General features: G+C 38.2%; 1 protein-coding gene across 1 annotated transcript; it reads right to left on the bottom strand.

The window, feature by feature from the left end:
- Positions 1–604: 604 nt before the first annotated feature.
- On the bottom strand, positions 605–14,749 carry LOC107815835 (presequence protease 1, chloroplastic/mitochondrial). Its single transcript, XM_016641475.2, has 19 exons — positions 14,227–14,749; positions 13,951–14,134; positions 13,504–13,678; positions 12,988–13,120; positions 12,719–12,789; positions 11,981–12,064; positions 9,500–9,590; positions 7,344–7,864; positions 7,075–7,239; positions 6,774–6,992; positions 6,560–6,687; positions 4,519–4,708; positions 3,381–3,464; positions 3,193–3,290; positions 2,645–2,909; positions 2,388–2,550; positions 2,122–2,302; positions 1,490–1,561; positions 605–1,006 (listed from the first exon to the last, which is right to left on the bottom strand). Exons 1-19 carry the CDS (start codon positions 14,477–14,479, stop codon positions 865–867), a joined length of 3,219 nt encoding a protein of 1,072 aa, XP_016496961.2. The 5' UTR covers positions 14,480–14,749; the 3' UTR covers positions 605–864.
- Between the last annotated feature and the right edge of the window lie 7,166 nt (positions 14,750–21,915).

Consider the following 21,915-nt stretch of genomic DNA (forward strand, 5'->3'; position numbering starts at 1 on the left):
TTTAAAACGGTCAAATATGGATAAGAACCATATTATCCACTTAGAAAATGAATAATTAATGGGTTTAACTTTTACATTTGTAAAGCCTCAAATTGAAGGTTTCTCAAGTTTGGGAGACTAGGAACTTTCCCAAAAGTGATCATATTCAAGAAGCCATGATATCCATATTATTTGTCAGTTAACCCATTTTTATCCGTATTAAATATAGGTCAAGTCGGATAATTTATCCATTTTCGACCCGCTCATATCCAACCCAACCCGCCAGTTACCCCTTATCACGCATGTTCAAATGATACAGCACATACCAAATTATAATACGATGAACCAAACATCTTATAATTAAATATAACAATCCGGTAACTATACTAAATCATTTTATCGTCAGTGTAAAACCTGTCTGCAAAACAGTCGCTAAATGTAAATGAAAGTTACAGAAATAGTTTCTTCTTTTTCTTTTGGGTCTAGAAAAGTTAATTATGCCATAAAAATTACAAATTGGAGCTGTAGCTCCTACTCCGATTTTCTTTGGATTCTCATTATTCTACTAAATAAACATCACCTGTTAATTTAGTAACTTATATATTAAGCAATTAAAGAAGTATGATCGTGAAAATTTTAATACAATCTAAAGAAAATGTAAAGTTTCAGTGGTTATTGGAACTACAAATATATTGGAACGCTAATCTCTTGCATTCCATACTTCTGTATAAGCTCATACAACCAGCTCTGTTTCTTAAGCATAAAGAATTGGTATTCTTCTCCAATTTTTGAACCCAGGATTTGAAGATTCTATAATCAGACAACGTATACAAGCATTTTTGGTGTCTAATGCCCCTATTTGAAGAAAAAGTGACTTGATCAATATTACAGTGCTTTTTTGACTTGCAAGAAGTTGGAACGCTCTTTGTTGGCAGCCTCAACATCATCTGGTGATGCTACAGCAACAACCACCCCTTTATCTTTAACTGCCTCCATGACGTCTCCAAATTTCTTAAAATCATCCAGCCTTTCCAGGAAAAGAAGCATTGATTAATAGTAACTTTTTACCACTCATTTGGAAGAGTAAGAAACTGATATAACTAGCATATACACAACAGGTTTATACTTGCAAATACAGAGCAAATGTTGTAATATCAATCTTCTATAACTTTATTCAGAATTACAGGACAAAGAGTTTTCTTCCATTGATTCTAACTTATCTATGCTTTAATATACTTCACTCATCATTTACTAAGTCAAACGATCTAATCATCCCTAACTTTAAAACGAAACATATTGTCATAATGGAAAAGGGGCATATCAACTGAAAAATGAAATAAACATAAAACAGCTTATCAAATAGTAACATTATCAAATAGAAAATACTAGTCCACAAAATAATACGCAGATTGTTTGCAGCAGCACAGTGCTACACAGAAAAACACCAACTCTATATGAGACATAACATATATGCAAAACAAAATTCAGCTGAATTAGGAACTACGCTTACCTTGTTGATAATATCTCTTCACGTCTCCTTTGCCTTTCTTCTTCTGATACTCCCAGTAAATATCGTAATAAACTGAGAGAATGAGTTCACATCATCAGATTCAATGCAATTAGCACATTCCAAGAGAAACGAAAAAGGAAAGGGACGTAACATAGCTAGTAAGACGAAATTTCAGTTAAAGCTTGCATGACCTAGTGAATTACCTTTTGGTGTTCACCCTTTGAGTCACCTAAATTACTATCCGAACAAAGATCAACAAATATTACTGACAAACTAAGTAGCATGGACAGGTCAACAAGCAATTTAAAAGGGAAAAGGGGGGATACCAAAATTATTTTGTTTACATAATTCTGAAAATATGTATGCACAGCTGGACAAAGTTATTTAAACCCAAAACTAGCAGAAAGAAATTAATAAATCTTCAGAGCACTATATAAGCATAGTTCCTCGCCAGCGTACTTCTTTGTTTTTGTTACGTGTTTAATTCCATGGATTCACGTTCTCCTTTTACCTAAAGGTCCTCACTAACATACAGTATCTCTTTTAATTTGTTAGAGAAATGGAAGCATAAAAAGATGTTCTTGCATTCAGAGAGTAATATGAGCACAGAATAGGCCTGATCATCCACTTACCTACTGTATCCTTTGGCATCGGGCAATTGGTAAGCATCTACATCTCCAATGGTCCCAATAATTGCCTTTGTGAGAGCGTCATCATCCATTTCAAGTTCTTTTAGGAAATTACTCGTTCCATCATACACATCAAGTGTCTTCAACAAATTTGGGTCTCGATATGATAAGAATGAGAATACCCCTGGTGAACCGAAATCTAAGATGTTAGCTAGAGAAACTCTGGGACCTGGAAATGCATCTTCAGATAAGATAAACACAAAACGTACCTGAATGGGTGTCAAAACCACAAAATCCTCCATAAGCTCCACCACTAACACGTACACGATCCCACAGCCATGTATTACTAATATAATTAGAAATAACATAAGCACTGCCTTTAAGCTCATAACCAGCTTCATATAGATTTGCTGCTTTTCCAACATAATTCACCTATAAGAAGGAATCCTCAACGTGTCAGATGAATTTTGACAGTGCAACGGTCAGACTGACAAGTCAAAGAACAAAACTTTAGGAGACAGCTAACCTGAGTAGGAACAACAATAGCTTCATTTGAGCGAGACAGTTGTGCATTCCAAGCAGCTGACTCCACTAAGGATGTGCTTGGAAGCAAATCAAGAAAATTGCTAATATGTTTCTCCGCGTTGGTGAGATTCTTCCCATCAGCTGTCAAATTTATCAGACACCCATTCTTGGAAAGTAAGGATGTTCGGATCTCCTCGAGGGATGAAGATATTTGGGGCCAGTCCTTCTCAATTTGGTCTTCAAGGCCCTTAAGAAATTCCAAGTAGCTGCAAACACACATAGATGAAGAGGTAATTATTTTGTTCCAAATATTTACATTCTCTTTTTTCGGTGGATGGAGGACGTTTAAACATAAGTCAAGCTGAAACAGATAAAGTATGGCAACCAACACAGCTAGAACAGAAGAAGATAAATTTACATCAACCAAAGCTGGCCAATCAGGATTATAACATAGGTACCCAGGGAAATAGGCCCATTGAAGATTGGAAAATTGTCAAAAAATCATTTAGACAAAGTCATTCAATAATAAAGGGGCAAAAGTCATCTAACCTTACACCACCCATTTGTTCAGATATCCAACCGGCAACGTTGAGCTTTGCACCCATCCTTGAAGCAGCAATGCTATGACCACTGCCTCTTAGTCGATTCTAGAACCAAATGTTCATTAAAAATATTAGATAATATGTCATGCAAATTCATTTACCAAAGCTCTAAGTGTTCCATCACTTAAAGCATACCTCCATTCTGGCCCTGCTTTGAGACACAAACTGCTTGAAACGCTTATGGTCATTAAGTTGGACATCTTGAAGAACGCGATTGATCTACAATAAGCAAATTGACATGATTTTATCATACTACCTTATATTCAGTGTACTAGCATGATCGATGATTTCAAATCATAAACTGGGGAAGCTAGGTGAAAAACAATAAAGCAACACTATAAAACCGAGGCACGGTCCATTAATAGACCTTGGACTAATTTCCTACCAAGTAAATTGATCTATACCAGAAAACTATATGTGAAAGAAAATCACATCACTATGTTTGATACTTATGAGCATGATTAAGAGGTCATTATGGATGAGATCAGGCACGAGTGAGATCTACACGAAATCTCCAGCCAAATTGCAACTATGACTTTATGATGTTGTCTCCTTCCCATGTAAGTATGCTCTGAGAAATATGATGTTTTGCGCCAATTCAAAGTTTAAACCTAAGACTTGAAAATGAGGAAGATATGTCCTCTAGCACTTGCCACAACACTACAGCTTGGAGTGGCCCTCATCTCCTCTTTCCTTTGTCAAAGATAGAATCATTAATTGAACCAATAGGAAACATAAATATATCAGAAAATTGGCAAATGCAAAGGAGGAAATTAGGGTGTTTCATGTTGGAAAAATGCAAAAATCATTTAGCTTCCTTGAACGAAAGGAAATAAATTAAGGAAAAAAGTCCGGAGTCTGTCAAATGCCAATAGTTCCACATAGCGACATGCTAGGGACAGGTTCATGGACAGCATACACCATCACTGTACTAGCTGACCAGCACTCTCAATCTAAAGTGTACCTAATACAATAGTTAAACAAAATTTATATAATGTACTTAGTTACACCAACTAGACGGAAATCTACACAAACAAGATCATTTTGAGGAAAGCCCACATAAGCTTGTCATGAATAGTAAAACTTAACAAACATCTTTTCCTGTTTAACTTAACACAAACTTGACAGGTCCTTAGCTCCAAAAGTCATCACTACAAAGTCCTTGAAACATAACATCACCACCCCGTTGTACTCACACAACGACATGAGAACATGTTTCCTATAGCATGCAAGAACCATTTAGAGCTATCAATTACCAAAGAGACTGATTTACCAAGTTAAATAGATCATCTGTACGTTGTGACATGGCTTTGCCTCGAACAATTATCTTGCTACATGGCTCCACTTTGCCGCGCACCGATGAGGTGAAAGGATAGACTGATATCCCTCCAGTTTTCCTTCCAATCAACTGGTTCAACTGCACAAAGTCTAAGTCCTTTGTGCCCATTTCCAGCAGAGACTGACTGTTAAGAAATTTTGCAGATAATCAAATAATCTTTAATTCATATCACATCTTCATATTAGAAAAACCTAGGAGGGTTTTCCACATAAGATATACACAAAGTATGAACTTATTTACACAACTTTTATTCCAATTCCAATGGTTAAAAGATGCATTGGCCTATAAGATCATCCTAACCCTGCTCCTCATGAAGTTGTAGGCTTGTAGCCCACTACCATCAGCTTGTGATTTCAATCACCCAAATTACAGTTGCCAAATAATTCTAAAGCAAAATTAACCTACATGAACACGCTTTTGAAAACCACAAAGCGCATTCTACAGAGTATTGTGAATATGATATGTAAGCTTCAAAATAATGCAGGCAATTAGAAACTAGAGACCACATTAACATGCAGGGACAGCAAAAGAAGGAAGAAGAAAACCCACCATAACTGATCTACTGAACAAATTCTCGAGAAGAAAGAAGGAAAATAACAAGAATTGGGTTATATGAGTATAGCTCTCAGTATAGGGTCTTATCAAAGCGATTTATTTCATTTTTTATTTTTATTTTTGAATCATGGATCTTGGGTGAGTACTACCATGCCTTCATCTCAGACTACTTGAGGTCAGCTATATGTATCGTTTAAATCCATTCTACTCTATTTATGGTCCATTTTGTTCCAATACTCGATGAGTTATCATTTAAGACAAATTACGAGTTCTCTAAAATGAAAGATTTTCTAAACCCAACACTTATCCCTATACCCACATACAAATCTCTAAAAGGTTCTCCTGCATACTAAGCTCCTGATATGCGTGGGACCAAGGATCACACTATATCAGTTTAATTATACGATCTTACCTTACATTTCGGCAAAAGTCTATTTCCGGGCTTGAACTCGTGACCTCCTGATTACACTATGACAACTCTTACCATTGCACCAAGGCTCCACTTCCTCACATACAAATCTCTAACGAAATTAAAAAAACTTCTAGTGGACACTGGACCTAATGCAAGTGTGTCAAAGACTAAATCTTAGTCCAATTATGTCTATATGACGTGTTGCTAATACGCCAGGTTGCAAATATGGTGTGTATTAAACAACGCCATAGTGGTTTCCCACCAAAAAGAAAAACGACATGCTGGGACTACATTTTCACAACCCAATCATTTCTCCTGTGCAGATTTTGGAGAAACCAGAATAAGAGGCAATCCTTGGCATAGGAAAAAACGAGACTCCTGTATGTAGGATATTTAGCTCTTTCTTCAGCAACCCGTGCAATAAAAGTTGCCCGTCTCAGCCCCTCAGAACAATTCCCAACTAGTTGAAGATAATAGGAAAAGACTAGAATATGAACAAAGAAACTAAAAAGGACAGATATCCATAAGTGAAGAACATTCTTCTTCAGGATCTGTAACCTAAGTTATCATGCCTAAGCTACACAAGCAAACATCTAAGTCACTAGAACCTATTTGTGCTAGAAGCAGAATGGACAGATGCAATCTGATCACGCAGGCATAGCACGAAAAATACCAAGAATAAGGACCATCAAAATGCTTGAAGATGGCAATGACTTCTGTACAGAAAGTAGATGTATTTCCTATAACCAAAGGAACCAAAGAAGCCTATACAACATCTCAAGTTCAAATAACATATGAAGAGATTATGAGAATGCAACTACTGGTCCAGCGAAGGCCTTCATGAGTGTAACTTCAATATGCCACAGCCTATGGATTCTAAGTCCATTTATTTCCACTTAGTTTGTTTCACACTTTCACTTCACTATTAGAAAATTCTCTTTCATCATTTTCTTTTCGAAGCAGGGGCGTCGCACATTAATACCTAAGCAGTTCAGGGGAACATATTACCAGAAAAGTGGGACCAACGGTAGCAGCTCTTGCTTCAATGAGCTCATGCTGAAGACAACTTCAGCATAAAGAACATCGTTCGTGAAGAGGTCATGCCTCAAAACTTTTACCCCATTGATGTCTCCTACCTACAATTAAAAACCCAACAAGTCAAACCAAAATGGAACTCATATAACAGAATTAAAGCAAAGAAAAAAAGGTAGGCAGTTATTACCTCTGTTGGAACATGTGTAGGTTCTCGAGGAATATCTTGTAGAGAGAGGCTGGGCACACTCTTTAGGGCTTCTGGCGGGTCAGGAGTTTCTTGCTTTAACCGTAGCTCGTGTGTTGCCCGAGCCAGCTCAGCAAGATCCTCTTGGGTCATGCTTGCTTTAACTTTATCCAACGTTTCTTTTTCTATTTCTTCCTCACGAGATGCCTTCTTTGGGTCAGGCTGAAGAAAAGAACACCCGTATTTAACAGACACATAAATTATATATTGTCAAAGAAAGGATGTCAGCATCAATAATGATAACCTGCATCTCAACCGTTACACGGTGTGGATTTCTCAAGATGTATTGGTCTATCAAAGGAGCAAAAACAGCTTTGGAGCCTTCCTTAGCTATTCTGGCTTTCAGGGCCTCAAGGGGTTTCTGATACTTAAGTGGTTCAAATGGATCCATGTCATAAATCCATTTACCCTGAATGAAACATCACACCGAAAAAACATAACTCATTCTTTGCTGGAGAAAGGAAAAAAAAAGTATCAAGACAAATGATAGAGTTAATGAGAGTTTCTTCATACAATAGAGCGGAGCATCAACGCTAAACCACGAGGGAATGAGCCAGTGTTATTTTCTCTAAGAGAAAACTCAATTGTATTCATTGATGCCTCAACAGCATCTGAATCAAAACCTTTCTCAGCTAAGCCTTCTAGAGTACTCATGACCAATTCTTCAATCTTCTGAATGTTCTCTTCTGCAACACCCTTCAACCCAATGCTAAACTGAGGCTGAAGGAGCTCATCCTCAATCCCTCCACCAACAATAGCATCTCCTAAACCACTTTCTAGCAAGATCTTCCTCAAGGGAGAAGCTGGAGTCCCCAAAAGCAGATGATCCAAAAAACCTAGGGCAAGCTCAGTTTCCAAATCCAGTGGCTTGTCAGATAGCAGCCAATTAAGGCATACCATGTGCTTCTTTTTCAGGTCCCCGTCTTCTCCAACAGGATATTTTTCTACGATCCTGACAGGCTCAGAAAATAGTTTCTGTGGTTCAACTCTTGATTCATGAGGAGCTGAACTGGCATCAAACATGTTCAAATACTCTGCACACAATCACACATATTATAGGAACATGAGATGTGCCAGAGTTTTAAAATTGAAGTCATTACTGGATAGAATGAACGCAGCTGATACCATGTAAATTTTCAAAAGTTTGAGCAAAATTTGATCAACATAATTGATATTTCAGCTCCATTTTAGCATGTTATACTTCTTTGTTTCTCTTTTTTCTTTTTTGATGAAGTAGAATACCATTAAATGCATCCAAAAAAAATCTTATACTTTTTTATTACAATTTCCATTCACTGTTCATTTTAACTTATGGAGAACTCTCGGAATTCATTAAAAGCCAGCAGAATTGTTCAATACCCACAGAGAACAAAGAACAAAAGTTGGAAAAGTAAGCATATACACAAGAACATATAAATTCCAACAAAGGTACAGAAAGCGAGCCTCCAAGTAGCAATTATATTTTTTTGGAAACTTCATTTGACTTGACACAAAACAACAACAACAACAACAACCCAGTATAATCCCCACTAGTGGGGTCTGGGGAGGGTAGTGTGTACGCAGACCTTACCCCTACCATGAGGTAGAGAGGCTGTTTCCAATAGACCCTCGGCATCCTTCCCTCCAAAAACTCCCCACCTTGCTCTTGGGGTAACTCGAACTCACAACCTCTTGGTTGGAAGTGGAGGTTGCTTACCATCAGAGCAACCCCTCTTGTCAAAACAAAGGGAAAAATAAAGGAAACAAATGAACTCAGAAACAAATTGCTGACTACAGAGGGGTCGGATGACTGGCATTACCTATATATACATAACATCTGAGGATTAATAAAATTGTGAAAATCCATGTACACAGTTGACAATGGAACACATAACAAACTAAATAGAACATTGGAGCTTGGGACACAAAATAGATCTAAAAAGAAAATTTGAAAGTAGTTTCCCTTGGCATAAATTGTGCAGCTTGCTCTATGCTACGTTTCCCTGTTTTATGTTATGTTTCCATACGCATGACATGATTTTTTTTTTATAAGGTAAATAATTTAATTAACATTGGGAAAAACCTCCCGTATGCAAGTAGAGAACCTACAACAATACACATCACATGATATTTTTGCATTTTACTGTACTTCTGAAATTAAGTTTTATATGGTTGATTACTTAACATTGAGCAAATTTTTGCAATGTGCTTTTCATTACCTTTTGAAGTTACAAATGTTTCTTCCAGCGTGTCCTTGTTAATCTTGGTTGTACAAAAAATTATATGCACAAAATAAATAATGTAAAATGTGTCGTCCCTCCAAATTCTAATATTTTGTGCCATGATAATTTCTAATGTTTTGTGTCATGATGTCCATGTGCTGTTGAGCTATGTGCATAAAATATAACAAGGCCTCTAATAGGTGTAGCTTCCCCTAAATTTTCAAAAAACAAGCAACACTCAACTATATTTTACCACAGCCTCTGATTGGTGTAGGGTAAGCTTCTGGCATTGGCATGTTAACGATTTTGTTAAATACATATTTCCTCTAAGACATCCAAGAAGTACATAGAGTAATGAATATCCGAGCCAAACCACTCATTCAAGAAGGATTCCCAAGTATAGGCAAAACATATGAATTAACACCATTCATGTTCATCTGAAATTATAAGAGATAAATGAATAAGCACCACTTAAGATCCGTAGACGTTCATTTGGGTCATCATCTCCATAAAACCATATCCTTGAATTGCTGGGATGGTAAAATTTCCTATGGAACTCCTGCAAACATATAGACACAGAAAACACCAGTCACGCTAAGAGGCTAACCAATTTTAGTAGCAGAATTCCAAACAGATATGTTAGATAATTAGTCACGACTGCTCTCCCTAGTGCCAGCAATACCATGTACCAAGTGTAGTTTGAAACACAATAAGAAGATCTATTGATGCATCACCAACCTATATTAGTAGATATTCATCATTTCATTGATAAAATTGCAGTGCCTCATTGTGCATCTTCTTTCCTTGGCGCACCAATATATAGGGCTCAAGTACAATACACAACATTTGTCCATTGTGTAACAACATCCAATTGAAGGACTTAACTCTCTCAATAATTTAATACTAACATTTTACTCACTCCGGTCCACAATAAGTGATTTTTTGGCTGTTTTCACACACATTAAGAAATTCACCTTTTAACATTAATTAGTAATGAAATTGACCATATTAACCTTTAGTATCTCTTCATATAAACAGTCCTAACACATACTCCAACACTATTTACTCCAAGGGCAATGTAGGAAACAAATAATTAATTCATTCTTGAAATCTGGAAAAATCACTTATTTTGGACCACAAAAAAAAAACAAAAAAATCACTTATTGTGGACCGGAGGGAGTAAGAATAACACTAAAGATTCTAACAAGCCCCTCTAAACTCTAGGTCGAGAAACCAGCTTGAATTTACTTATTTTGGAGACATAAATGCAGCCACAAAACTTGCGTGAAAGTCACCACCGGAACCTCGCAGGAAAATGCCTCGGTTGTCGAAATTTTGCAGAAGGTTAATGTCATTAAATTGACAGGAAAGAATGGTCACTGAAGAAGAGGTAAGGTGCCACCAAATCAGTCACCAGAAAGAGAGAGTGGAAACATTTTGGCCAGAAGGTAGCATTCACCAATAGCTGAAAACTACTTAAATCTTTTCAAATGATCGAAGAAATTCTAGAACTATGTGTATGAAAGAAAAGAATATTCTAAATGAATACAAGACACCTATGTATTGGTGTCAAACACAATAAATATGATATTCTCCAGTATAGGACAATATCCAATTTTAGAACTTAACTCTTCTAATATTTATGACTACAATCTAATACCAACATTTACCATTCTAGCAATCAACCATAACCTACTAAACCAACTTTTATTACACCTGATATCAAGGTTTAAGCATGCCTTTAATAATAGTGATCCTTCTAAGAGCTCCAACGAATATTTGAGCAGATATTTCTACCTTGTGTGGCCCAAAGAATGTCACTAAGTACTTCATATGAGAAGCTTACGGTTCTCACCTTAAAGATTAAAGCCCAGGTACTAAGTACTCCAAACCAATGAAAGCAAGAGGACAACAGTATGATGGAAGAACAACCACATCTGACCACTTGATTATAGAATGATTGATGATAATCACAAATATAATGGCCATTAATTGTGCATAGAGCCTAAGTTGCTCGGACACGGGTGCGGATCTAGAGGTCGGATCTTTCGAGATGTAAATTCTAATATTTCGGGATACAGATCCTAGTACGGATACGGGTGCGGAGATCCGGCTAAAAATAATTCAAAAATATAAAAATATAAAAATATCTCTAAATTATGAGAAATTGTAAAATGGGAATTTCTTTTTTATTCTCAAGTTGTAGATAAGTAAATGATTGATTTCCTGGATAAGGTATGCTATTTTCTTCAAATTTACCCTAGTTTTGGTTCTGATTTCGGGAATCAAATTATATCTCGTATCGAATTTTTCCGTCCGTCGTGGTCAAAGTACCCAAAATTATTTGACCATACGTGTCGACATGGGTGCGGCACCTAAACTGGCGTGTCGGAGCAACTTAGCATAGAGCATGTACAAGCTTTTGTATAACTTGTAAGCAAGAGTGAATCCATTGAACATCATAAATCTAGCTTCTAGCTTTTTTTCCGAAAACGGCAACAGTATAAATCTAACTTCTAGCTTATAGATTTATTTCGGAAGCTACAAGATGCCAGTTAACCAGATAACATAATGATTCTCAATCACCAAAAGATAGATGCTCAAGTCTTCTATTTGAACATGAAAATTCGGGCTCACGTATACATCCATGGAACATCTGTATACGTGAAGCATGCAACACAACCACAAACAATTCCCACAGTTTTAAAGAACATTCAAATTCAACTATAACACCTCACAACAAGCATGACAAGAAACATTGGGAAATACTATGAAGCAATGGGAAGAATCCAGGAATTGATATAATTAAACCATGATGATTTTTTAAATAAGGAAAATAAGTAATATGATTAAACCACGATGATTAGCAGTGTAATAACAAAAACTTGTTGAATTTGTTGAAGTATATAATCCATGAACCAGCAAACTAATGTGAAAGAGACTACCAACCTTAAATTCCTCAAAAGACAGGCTAGGAATTACTTGTGGGTCACCGCCACTGTCAACACCATAGGTATTATCAGGAAAAAGCGCCTGCAGAAGACATAGGACACTACTTATAAATCAATAGCCAGGTAGAGTATAACACTACTTTTATTCTCTGGAAGAAAGCCATGTACACATCTTTGTGACGTAGCTTATTAAATTGTCACAAGATTTAGCAAACCAATAACCTATTTTAAATTGTCACAAGATTTAGCAAACCAATAATCTATTTTCAAGTCAAAACCTTTTAGTAAATATGACAATACAAAATTAATAAAGTACTTCACCTTGTATGCACAAAGAATTTTCTTTAAACACATTCAGTTATTCAATGTTATTTATCCTTCTGCTTTCACTAAATTTGTTGAGCTCATGCACTAAATTATTTTTGGCCTTTAGGCTCTAAACCTTGTTAGCATCTATAGTGATTACATGCTTGATATGTGATAAGATATTAACTACTCCAGTGAGCCCTTTATTGCATTCAACAAGAGCATTTCTAAAGTACATTATCATCAGTTATATCCAATCAATATAAATCGTTATATCTAATATAAACAGTCAGCAATAACACAAGTAATCCTATCCACATACACACAAAGAAATAAGAACATTCAAACAATTAATCAGTTTACCAGCCCTTACAAATGCTTGATGGCTACCTTAATTCAGAGAGAAACCCCATAAGTGTGACATCCATACCTGCTGGGAAGTTCGGCCTAGTAGATTATCAGGCTGAGAATAAACTCCCTTCATCTCATTGAACACAACCCCTGAAGTTTTACATAAAAGCTTTTGTAAGATATGCAGGGACAAGCTGCAGATGCGCCACTATCCGTAGGGATCAAAGTCGAAGACATTAAACTTTGTTCAAAGACACTACAGAAGAACATTGATAAAAGCACAAGAAAAAGAAGTCATCACAGGAGAGAAAAGGAAACGAAAAAAAAACATGATTTAAAGGAGGATACCTTTAAAAGTTATGTCATCTGAGGGGTCATTCAGTTCATAATGCCAACCCTCTTGTTGAAATGTTTGGAAATCCTCCACACATTTAGGGAAAAAGACAGCATCTAAGTATACGTCAACCAGGTTGTAGAAATCCTGTTTGGAAATAAGCATATTTTAGTGGGCGTTTGGACATAAGAATTGTAAAATTCCGGAAAAAAAGTGGAAAAAAAATTCAAGTGAAAATAGTATTTGAAAATTAGAGTTGTGTCTGGACGTGAATATAATTTTGGGTTATTTTGAATTTTTGTAAGTTATCTAAGTGAATTTTGAAAAATAATTTTTTGGAGTTTTTCAAATTTTCGAAAAATTACGAAATTCATCTTCAAGTGACAACTCAATAATTATGGCCAAAGTGATTTCGAAAAAAAGTGAAAAAAATTTCAAAAAAAAAGGAAATTTGTTTTATGGCCAAACGGGCTCTTAGATAAAGGCAAACTTATTCCCTAATGATGTTCAACGTGTAATGCTTTCCTGACCTTTGCATTAGTGGACGCCACAGGATAACATGTCCTATCTGGATATGTGAAAGCATTCAAAAAAGTATTCAAGCTTCCCTTCAACAGTTCAACAAAGGGCTCTTTCAACGGATACTTCCTTGAACCACAAAGTACACTATGTTCCAGTATATGAGGAATACCAGTAGAATCTTTCCTGCATTAACAATAACTAATATGTCACAGCCTACTCGTTTTCCATAAAGAAAACAACAAACGAATTATCAAAATCTCATTTTCCATAGGTGAGCAGCCCTTGCTTTGTACTGCTTTGTTTAATTACTCTAAAAGATAAAGAACCTGTGAAAAAATTGATTTTTCAGTAATTTTACAGTCAAATACCATGTTAAACCGATTAGATAGGGTACAACTAAATTGACATATGGTAAGCATAATGACCATAAACTATTAGACTAAAGAAAAACTTACGGAGGAGTCCGGAAGACAATGCCAAAGACTTTATTCTCATCGTCATTGGACACCGACATTATTTCAGCGCCGGTTTTCTTGTGTTTGTACAAAACAGCTTTAGATTTACACTCATCAATAAACTGCTCCGATACTTTCTCGAACCCATATTTCTCAGCAACTTCATCATCAGCACCAAGAAACTCTGACAAGTAAAAAGCACAAATTTAACACACAAAATCAATAACAGGCTACTAGATAATAAAGAGTCAAATTAATTAGCGAGCAAGGGAGCACCTTGAGAGGATTGAGGGACGGAAGTAGCGATGGCTCGAACTGAGAGAGGGTAAAACTGTCTTTTCAAGTCGAGCGAAGGCGATAGGAGACGACCGTTGCTCCGGATAAGTGAACGCCGGCGGTAAAGGTTCTGGAGTAAACGATGCCGTTTAGCGGAGTAAGAAGCGAGTCGGTGTGAAGAGCGTGAGAATATTCTAGAGAAGGCGAGCGTGGAAGTGGATGACAGAGAGCGTAGTAAAACCGCCTTCTCCATTGTCGGAGAGAAATGAAGATGAGGAGAAAGGTGAAGTGTGCGCGTTGTGTGTGAAGATGGGGTTTTGGTACGGAGGGAAATTTTATTATAGAAATATCGACCAAGGGGTTTTTAGTGGTGAACGGTCAAAAATGAATGTGGTGCGTTCCAAAATTATTTTGTGGAGAGCCATTAGGCCATTTAGCAAGCTCTCCTACCTCCCATTTAGAAGAGAGGAAAAACTAAAGCAGCTATAGCCCCTTGTTACTTGTCCCTCAATTCAAGTAACATAGATTTTCTATGGCTAATTTTAATACAACTTTATAAAAAAGTCGCTCCATCTATTAGAAAAAAAGTCAAAAAAACTCTCTAATCAAAATTTTCTCAGGTATCTTTGTAAAATCATGAATTATTAATTATTATAGGAATATTAACATTTATGTAGCTTTAAAATATATAATAATTCTTTTTGGGAGCAATCTATATCCAATTTTTTTTTGTGACAACTGTCAACTACCATTAACTCCTAAAACCATTACAAATAAAGAGCACCCTCCTTCTGTGTGCAAAAGAAAGGCCTCCAACAAAAACACTGGTATCTAATTACAAAGTAACTGCTGCACTAATTTTCTACATTTACTGGCTCTTTTCGAATTCCTAGTAATATCTACTATTTATGTAATCTCCTTCCTAATCTGTAATACTATCTCCTCTGTATGTACATTTATGCCTCTAAACAATTTCCAGTTTCTAGCTCGCCAAGTGAGATATATTAAAGCTTCATATACTGCAGCTACCTGCTCCTTATACTTCTTCCAATGCTTCATTTGTATGCTTTCCAGAACTTGTTTGATGTCTCCTTCTGGTATTTTGATGCATGTCCATTGATTTACTTCTCGTTTTATTGCCTTAAACCAGTTGCAAGTGTCAAACAGATGAGCACTTGTTTCTGTTGCCGGAGCTTCGCATAAACAACACCTGACATCAAATACTGATATTTGAAGCTTGAGTAATCTTTCTTTAGTGAGTAACCTTCCTTCAATTGCCAGCCTGTCACGACCCAATTTCCCCTCCGTGTGATGTCGTGACGGCACCTAGCCTCTAAAATTAGATAAGCCTAACATTTTACGAAATAATGAAATAAAAATATAAATTTAACCAACTATTCAAAAAATAATACACAACAATCCTAAAACCCGGAACATCGCGAATCACAAACTACAGAAGGAAAATCTAGTGTCTCTCTACATCATAGTCTATCAAAAGAAAATACATAAAATAATGGACATGGGGAAGTGTAGAAAGGGACTCTGAGGTCTACAGACGCGGCAGATATACCTTGAAGTCTCCAAAGTTGTCCCGGCTCACTGATAGTGCGGCTTATAAGGAGTACCTGGATCTGCACACGAAACATATGTGCAGAGAGTAGCATGAGTACACCATAATCGGTACCCAATAAGTGCCAAGTCTAACCTCGGCCGAGTAGTGACGAGGTCAGGTCAGGGCCCTACTGGTAAATATATAAATAAACAAGATAGAGCGTAATACCGCAATAAAATAAAGGCTGAAATTTAACAACAATGAAACCATAGAAGGTAACAGCTCAGTACACAGAAACACAACAGGGTATCTCCCCAGATACCGTCTCGTAGTCCCAAACGTAAATGTGCAGTACATGGGAATTTTTCGGAATAACGTTCCGTAGTCCCAAAGTAAATATGCAGTATAGGAGGATCTCCCGAAATACCGTTCTGTAGTCCCAAAGAAAATATGCAGTACATGAGGATCTCCTAGAATACCGTTCTGCGGTCCCAAAGTAAATATGCAGTACATGGGGATCTCCCAAAATACCGTTCTGTAGTCCCAAAGTAAATATGCAGTACATGAGGATCTCCCGGAATACCGTTACGTAGTCCCAAAGTAAATATGCAATACATGGGGATCTCCCGGAATACCGTTCCGTAGTCCCAAAGTAAATATGCAGCGAAAATAATAGAATTCAATAGTTACGGCACGAAATTCTACAGTTCAACCTAAGTACCAGTTAAGAAAAGACAGGTAAATTCACTAAATATGTTACACGTAGTTCAAGTAAACGGTTAAGGCAAGTAGGCATGTTATTCTAATCTAGCAGGATACTACACATGCTGATGAAACTCGAATAAGAAAGAAATCAGGTTATTACTTAGTAGAAAATCGGGTTTTAACACAATTAGCCTATGTACGTACTCGTCACTTCACGTACACGGTGCTCATATATCAAAACAGTACAAATCTTACGGGGAGTTCTCCCCCCTTCCCCCAAGGTTAGGCAAGCCACTTACCTCGAACCAAACTCAATCAATCGGTCAAAATGCCTTTCCCACGAATATCCGGTTCTGAATGGCCCAAACCTAGCCAAAAGTAATTACATATCCTAAATACAACCATAATAGACTCATCTAATTAATGAAATCAATACTGTAATAAAAATTCCGAAATTCGCCCTAAAAAGTCGGCTCGGGCCCACATCTCAGAATCGGGGTAAAAGTCACAAAATACGAATACTCATTTACTCACGAGTTTACTCGTACCAAATCCGATGTCTAAATCCCAATCAAAACTCAGAAATTCGGTTAGGGAACTTTTTCCCCATTTTTCCAACTTTTCAATCCAAATCCAGAATTAAATGGAGAAAACAACTATAGATTAATGAAATACAACCAAGAACGAGTTAGGAATCAGTACTCCAAATCTCTATCAGAAAATGCCTCAAATAATCGCCAACTTCCGAGCTCCCAAGTCCAAAAAATGGAGAATTGAATCAAACCGTCGATTTTTCCTCTTTTCTGCCTAGAAATCTCGCTTCTGCGAGCCGTCAACCATACATGCGGTACCGCACCTGCGAAAATCCCATCGTAGGTGCGAAAAACAGTTAAGGGCTGAATCTGCATCTGCGCTCCTCCTCCGCTTCTGCACGTCCGCTTCTGCACATTGCGGTTCCAGCTGGACAGGTCCAAAACCGCTTCTGCGGCTCCATGGCCGCTTTTGCAGCGCCGCACCTACGGCCCAAAGTGCGCAGATGCGATTACACCAGGTGCAACAGCTCTAGCAATTGCATAAGTCCCAAACTCAATCTGTTAAGCACCCGAAACTCAGCTAAGGCCTCCGGGACCTCGACCAAACATACCAACCAATCCTAAAACACCATACGAACTTAATCGAGTCTTCAAACCATATCAAACAACGCTAAAATCACAATTCATCCTCCGATTCAAACTTAATGAACTTAAAACTTCCAAATTCGACAATCGATGCCGAAGCCAACCAAATCACGTCCGATTGACCCCAAATTTTGTACACAAGTCATATTCAATATTACGGAACTCCAACTTCTAGAATCGGAATCCGACCCCGATATCAAAATTTTCACTACCGGTCCAAATCTCCAAAAATTCGACTTTCGCCATTTCAAGCCTAAATGGGCTACGGACCTCCAAAACACAATCCGGACACGCTCCTAAGTCCAAAATCACCCAACAGAGCTAACAGAACTGACGAAACTCTATTCCGAAGTCGTCTTCATATAGTTCCGATTGCGGTCAAAATCCTAAGACTTAAGCTTTTGTTTAGGGACTAAGTGTCCCAAATCACTCCAAAACCCAAAACGAAACCTCCCGGTAAATCACAATAGCAGAAATAGATATGGGAGAAGCAGTAACTAGGGGATCTGGGCTATTACTCTCAAAACGACCGACCGGATCATTACATCCCCACCTCTTAAAATAATCGTTCGTCCTCGAACGAGCATAGAGACATACCTGAAGTGGTGAAAAGATGAGGATAATGATTACGCATATCTTGCTCGGTCTCCCAAGTCGCCTCCTCGACCGGCTGTCCCCTCCACTGAACCTTCGCGGAAGCAATATTCTTTGATCTTAGTTTTCTGACCTACATGTCTAAAATAGACACTGGCTCCTCAACATAAGATAGATCCTTGTCCAACTGGACTGAGCTGAAATCCAACACATGAGACGGATCGCCGTGATACTTTCGGAACATAGAAATATGGAATACCGGATGAACTCCTGCTAGACTGGGAGGCAAGTCAAGCTCATAAGCAACCTCCCCAACTCGCTGCAATACCTCAAATGGACCAATGAACCTTGGGCTCAGCTTGCCCTTCTTTCCAAACCTCATAACGCCTTTCATAGGCGAAACCCGGAGCAAGACTCGCTCTCCAACCATGAATGCCACATCGTGAACCTTCCGATCCGCATAACTCTTCTGTCTGGACTGGGATGTGCGAAATCTATCATGAATCACCTTAACCTTTTCCAAGGCATCCTGAACCAAGTCCGTACCCAATAATCTGGCTTCGCCGGGCTCGAACCAACCCACTGGGGACCGACACCGCCTACCATAAAGAGCCTCATACGATGTCATCTGAAATCTGGACTGATAATTGTTGTTGTAAGCAAAATCCGCAAGTGGCAAGAACTGGTCCCAAGCACCCCCAAAATTCATCACAAATGCCCGGAGCATATCCTCCAGTATCTGAATAGTGCGCTCGGACTGCTCGTCCGTCTGAGGGTGAAATATTGTGCTCAACTCAACCCGAGTACCCAACTCATGTTGTACAGCTCTCCAGAACCGTGATGTAAACTACGTACCCCGGCCAGAGATAATAGATACCGGTATGCCATAAAGCCTGACGATCTCACGGATGTAGATTTGAGCTAGCTGCTCGGAAGAATAGGTAGTCATCACAAGAATAAAATGAGCCGACTTGGTCAGCATATCCACAATCACCCAAACTGCATCAAACCTCCACTGAGTCCGTGGGAGTCCAACAACGAAATCCATAGTGATCCTCTCCCATTTCCATTCCGGAATCTCCAATTTCTGAAGTAACTTACCTGGTCGCTGATGCTCATACTTCACATGCTGGCAATTTAGGCACCGAGCCACATACTCCATTATGTCCTTCTTCATTCTCCTCCACCAGTAATGCTGCCTCAAGTCCTGATACATCTTCGTGGCACCCGGATGAATAGAGTACCGCGAACAGTGAGCCTTTTAAAGAATCAACTCATGCAAACCATCTACATTGGGCACACATAGCCTGCCATGCATCCTCAATGCACCATCATCTCCAATAGTGACCTCCTTAGCATCACCGTGCTGGACTGTATCCTTAAGGACAAGTAGATAGGGGTCATCAAACTGACGCTCCCTGATACGATCATAAAGAGAAGACAGAGAGACCAGACAAGCCAATACTCGACTCGGCTCAGAAATATCTAATCTCACAAACTGGCTGGCTAAGGCCTGAACATCCAACGCCATGGATCTCTCTACTGCTGGTAGATATGCTAAGCTCCCCAAATTCTCTACCCGGTGGCTCAAAGCATCGGCCACCACATTGGCCTTCCCAGGGTGGTACAAAATAGTGATATCATAATCCTTAAGTAGCTCCAACCACCTCCTCTGACGCAAATTAAGATCCTTTTGCTTGAACAGATGCTGAAAACTCTGGTGATCGATGTAAATCTCACAAGGAACACCATACAAATAATGCCGCCAAATCTTCAAGGCATGAACAATAGTTGCTAACTCAAGGTCGTGGACAAGATAGTTCTTTTTATGCACCTTCAGTTGTCTGGACGTGTAGGCAATCACCCTACCATCCTGCATCAACATCACGCCGAGACTAATCTATGATGCATCACAATATACAGTATAAGACCCTGAACCTGTAGGCAATACCAATACTGGGGCCGTAGTCAAAGATGTCTTGAGCTTCTGAAAGCCCTCCTCACATTCCTCTGTCCACCTGAACGGAGCACCCTTCTGGGTCAGCCTAGTCATAGGTGCTACAAATAGATGAGAATCCCTCTATAAAGCGACGGTAATACCTCGCCAAACCAAGAAAACTCCGGATCTCTGTAGATAAGGACGGTTTGGGCCAACTCTGTACTGCTTTAATCTTCTTCGAATCCACATGGATCCCCTCACCCGATACTATATGACCCAAGAATGCCACTAAGTCTAGCCAAAACTCATACTTTGAAAATTTTGCATATAACTCCTTTTCTCTCAAGGTCTGAAGTGCAGTCCTCAGGTGCTGCTCATGATCTTCCCGAGTCCAAGAGTACACCAGAATGTCGTCAATAAATACAATGACGAATGAGTCAAGATAAGCCAGAACACACTGTGCATCAAGTGCATAAAAGTTGATGGGGCATTGGTTAGCCCAAAAAACATAACAAGAAACTCATAGTGACCATATCTGGTCCTGAAAGCAGTCTTCGGGATATCTGGCTCCCGAATCTTCAACTGATGATATCCTAAATACTCAATTGAGTACCAACGTAACGTATCTTTCTTATTACATCATCATATACACATGACATACGATCCTAATAGGCCAACATCATCATTTATAAACTCAAAACATAGGCCGACAAGGCAGTACAATCTTTTACGTACACGGTATATGTCTACAAGCCTCTAAGAGTACATAAATGTCATAAAGGTCGGGATACGGCCCCGCCATACTAATCGGTACATGTCCTAATTATACTGACCACATAAGCAACTCCGGAACTAATGGAGTGCACCAACATCTTCCGCTGAGCTGATCGCCTATTTGGAGGACTCTCGACCTGTCTATCGAGACTTGCGGGCATGAAACGCAGCGTCCCCAGGCAAAAGGGACGTCAGTACAAATAATGTACCGAGTATGTAAGGAATGAAAATCAGTAAATAATAGACATGAGAGAAACATAGAGTAAAAGACTCGACATGTACGTCTGCATAGCTCTGTGAATCATTTCATTTTTATAATGTCATGCATATGCTTATAAATGTCATACCATGCATTGGTATATGCGTTCATAACATCATCAAGCCTCTGAGGGCATCCCATCATATCATTTCGGTCATTGTAGGCAAATCATCAACGTATACCAGTTGATCAGGTGGTGGTGCGTATATAACGTCATAACCTTTTCCCATATCCCATATACATATAATATACATATATACGCGTATATAACGCCATATATATATTATGCCATCTGATCATGGGCCAATGTATATGTATAAATGCATGCAATGCATAAGAAATACGTTAATAATATTTTCTTGGAATGTCATAAAAATAATATGCCTTAAGAAATACGTTAACAAGATTTTCTCGGAATGTCATAAAAATAATATGCCTGTCGGATAAATTTTATCAAATACATATTTTTTGAGACCCATGAACAGAAGATATAATAATAATTCACATGGAGAATCAAGAATATAGATACCCCTAATATTTCCATGAACAATCCTCACCACGCCTCAATCATAATTACTGGAAACGGGTATATGAGTTTCGCCCTATAAGAGACTTGAATTTCCATTGCCTTCTTTCTGAATTTGAATAATTGAACTTTGAGAAAAGGGAGTGATTTTTCTTTGCTGCC

Source organism: Nicotiana tabacum, chromosome 19 (genome assembly GCF_000715075.1).
Source record: "Nicotiana tabacum cultivar K326 chromosome 19, ASM71507v2, whole genome shotgun sequence".
In the NCBI taxonomy this organism is placed as follows: domain Eukaryota; kingdom Viridiplantae; phylum Streptophyta; class Magnoliopsida; order Solanales; family Solanaceae; genus Nicotiana; species Nicotiana tabacum.